The sequence below is a fragment of the Salvelinus sp. IW2-2015 genome, linkage group LG4p (genome assembly GCF_002910315.2).
Source record: "Salvelinus sp. IW2-2015 linkage group LG4p, ASM291031v2, whole genome shotgun sequence".
NCBI lineage: Eukaryota > Metazoa > Chordata > Actinopteri > Salmoniformes > Salmonidae > Salvelinus > Salvelinus sp. IW2-2015.
The window spans coordinates 26244723-26246188 of NC_036841.1; the positions used below are offsets into that span (position 1 = coordinate 26244723).

General features: G+C 52.7%; 1 protein-coding gene across 1 annotated transcript in view; it reads left to right on the forward strand.

Annotated features, from left to right (window-relative positions):
* LOC111957855 (collagen alpha-1(XXVI) chain-like) overlaps nt 1-1466 on the forward strand; it is a 30914-nt gene that overhangs the window by 6549 nt on the left and 22899 nt on the right. The window contains exons 3-4 of the mRNA XM_070436991.1: nt 540-629; nt 842-970. Coding sequence (XP_070293092.1) covers nt 540-629; nt 842-970 — 219 coding nt within the window. The remainder of the gene's footprint in view (nt 1-539; nt 630-841; nt 971-1466) is intronic.

The window sequence follows — 1466 nt, forward strand, 5'->3', positions numbered from 1 at the left end:
ATAGCCTCTCCTACCTGCACGCCAGGTAAACCCCTAACCCCACCCCGAGCCCTCCATCCTACCTGCAGCCAGGTAACACCCCTAACCCCCCCATAGGCCCTCCTCCACTGCAGCCAGGTAACACCCTAACCCACCCCCATAGGCCCTCCATCCTACCTGCAGCCAGTAACACCACTAACCCCCCCCAATAGGCCCTCCATCTACCTGCAGCCAGGTAACACCCTAACCCCACCCCATAGGCCCTCCATCCACCTGCAGCCGTGGTAACACCACTAACCCACCCCCAAGGCCCTCCATCCTACCTGCAGCCAGGTAACACCCTAACCCCACCCCATAGGCCCTCCCATCTCTACCTGCAGCCAGGTAACACCCCTAACCCCACCCCCATAGGCCTCCATCCTACCTGCAGCCAGGTACACCACTAACCCCACCCCCATCAGGCCCCACTCCTGCAGCGGCTGTATCACACAGCCATACATCACATCTAGGGAGGTTACCTCTCAACATGGTAAACACATTGTTCTGGTTCTGGTCCATAGGAGGAAGAGGACCACCAGGACCAATCGGATCACCAGGAATTCCAGGCCCAGCTGGCGAGGCAGGGGTTCCAGGACAGACTGGACCGACAGGTGATCCATCCTGAATATTCCTCTGATGGGAATGCATGACATTCGTTCTGGTTTTTCAACATTGTTCAGCATTGTCTTGCGTCAGAAGAATCCGCCTGCGAGCGTTGCGTAGGAGTGACGCCACCTGACGTAAGACAATGCATGTTCAGGTCATTATCTTCAATATCTGAAAACCTATTGTTGTGAGATGATATGTCCCCTCTGATTCCCAGGGCCAATGGGAGAGAGAGGAAGACCAGGAGAGATCGGTCTTCCAGGCCTCCCCGGACCTCCAGGCCCTCCAAGGCCACGTCCCTCCTCTACCCAGCCGAGGGGTGACATGTTCGGGTTCGACGAGCAGGGTGAGTGGAACCCCCCCCCCCAACCACCATCATTACCATCTCAGCCTCAGTAGATGGTATTTGTTTTCTATGAACTCTTCCTGTCAACTACGATGGGAACACTGGCCAAGGAACAATGAATGTAGAACAAGACAGGGCACAGCTGGGAATACAGTTACTGAATATATGTTCATATCCATGAAGGAGAAGCAATTAATTAGAACCACTGAGAGTATCTGTCCTCCTCAAAATAGCATTGTTTGCTTCAGCCCTGTAACAAAGACATTATATTAGTAGTTAAAATGCATCAGGTTGCTATTTACCAGGGTCAAAATGTCTCAAGTACAGAATTTATTGTTTCCTTGTGTTCACATTCAAACTGCAGCTGCTAACAGCTACCATGTGTCCCTATAGCCACTGCAGCTGCTAACAGCTACCATGTCTCTCTATGGCCACTGCAGATGCTAACAGCTACCATGTGTCTCTATGGCCACTGCAGCTGCTAACAGCTACCATG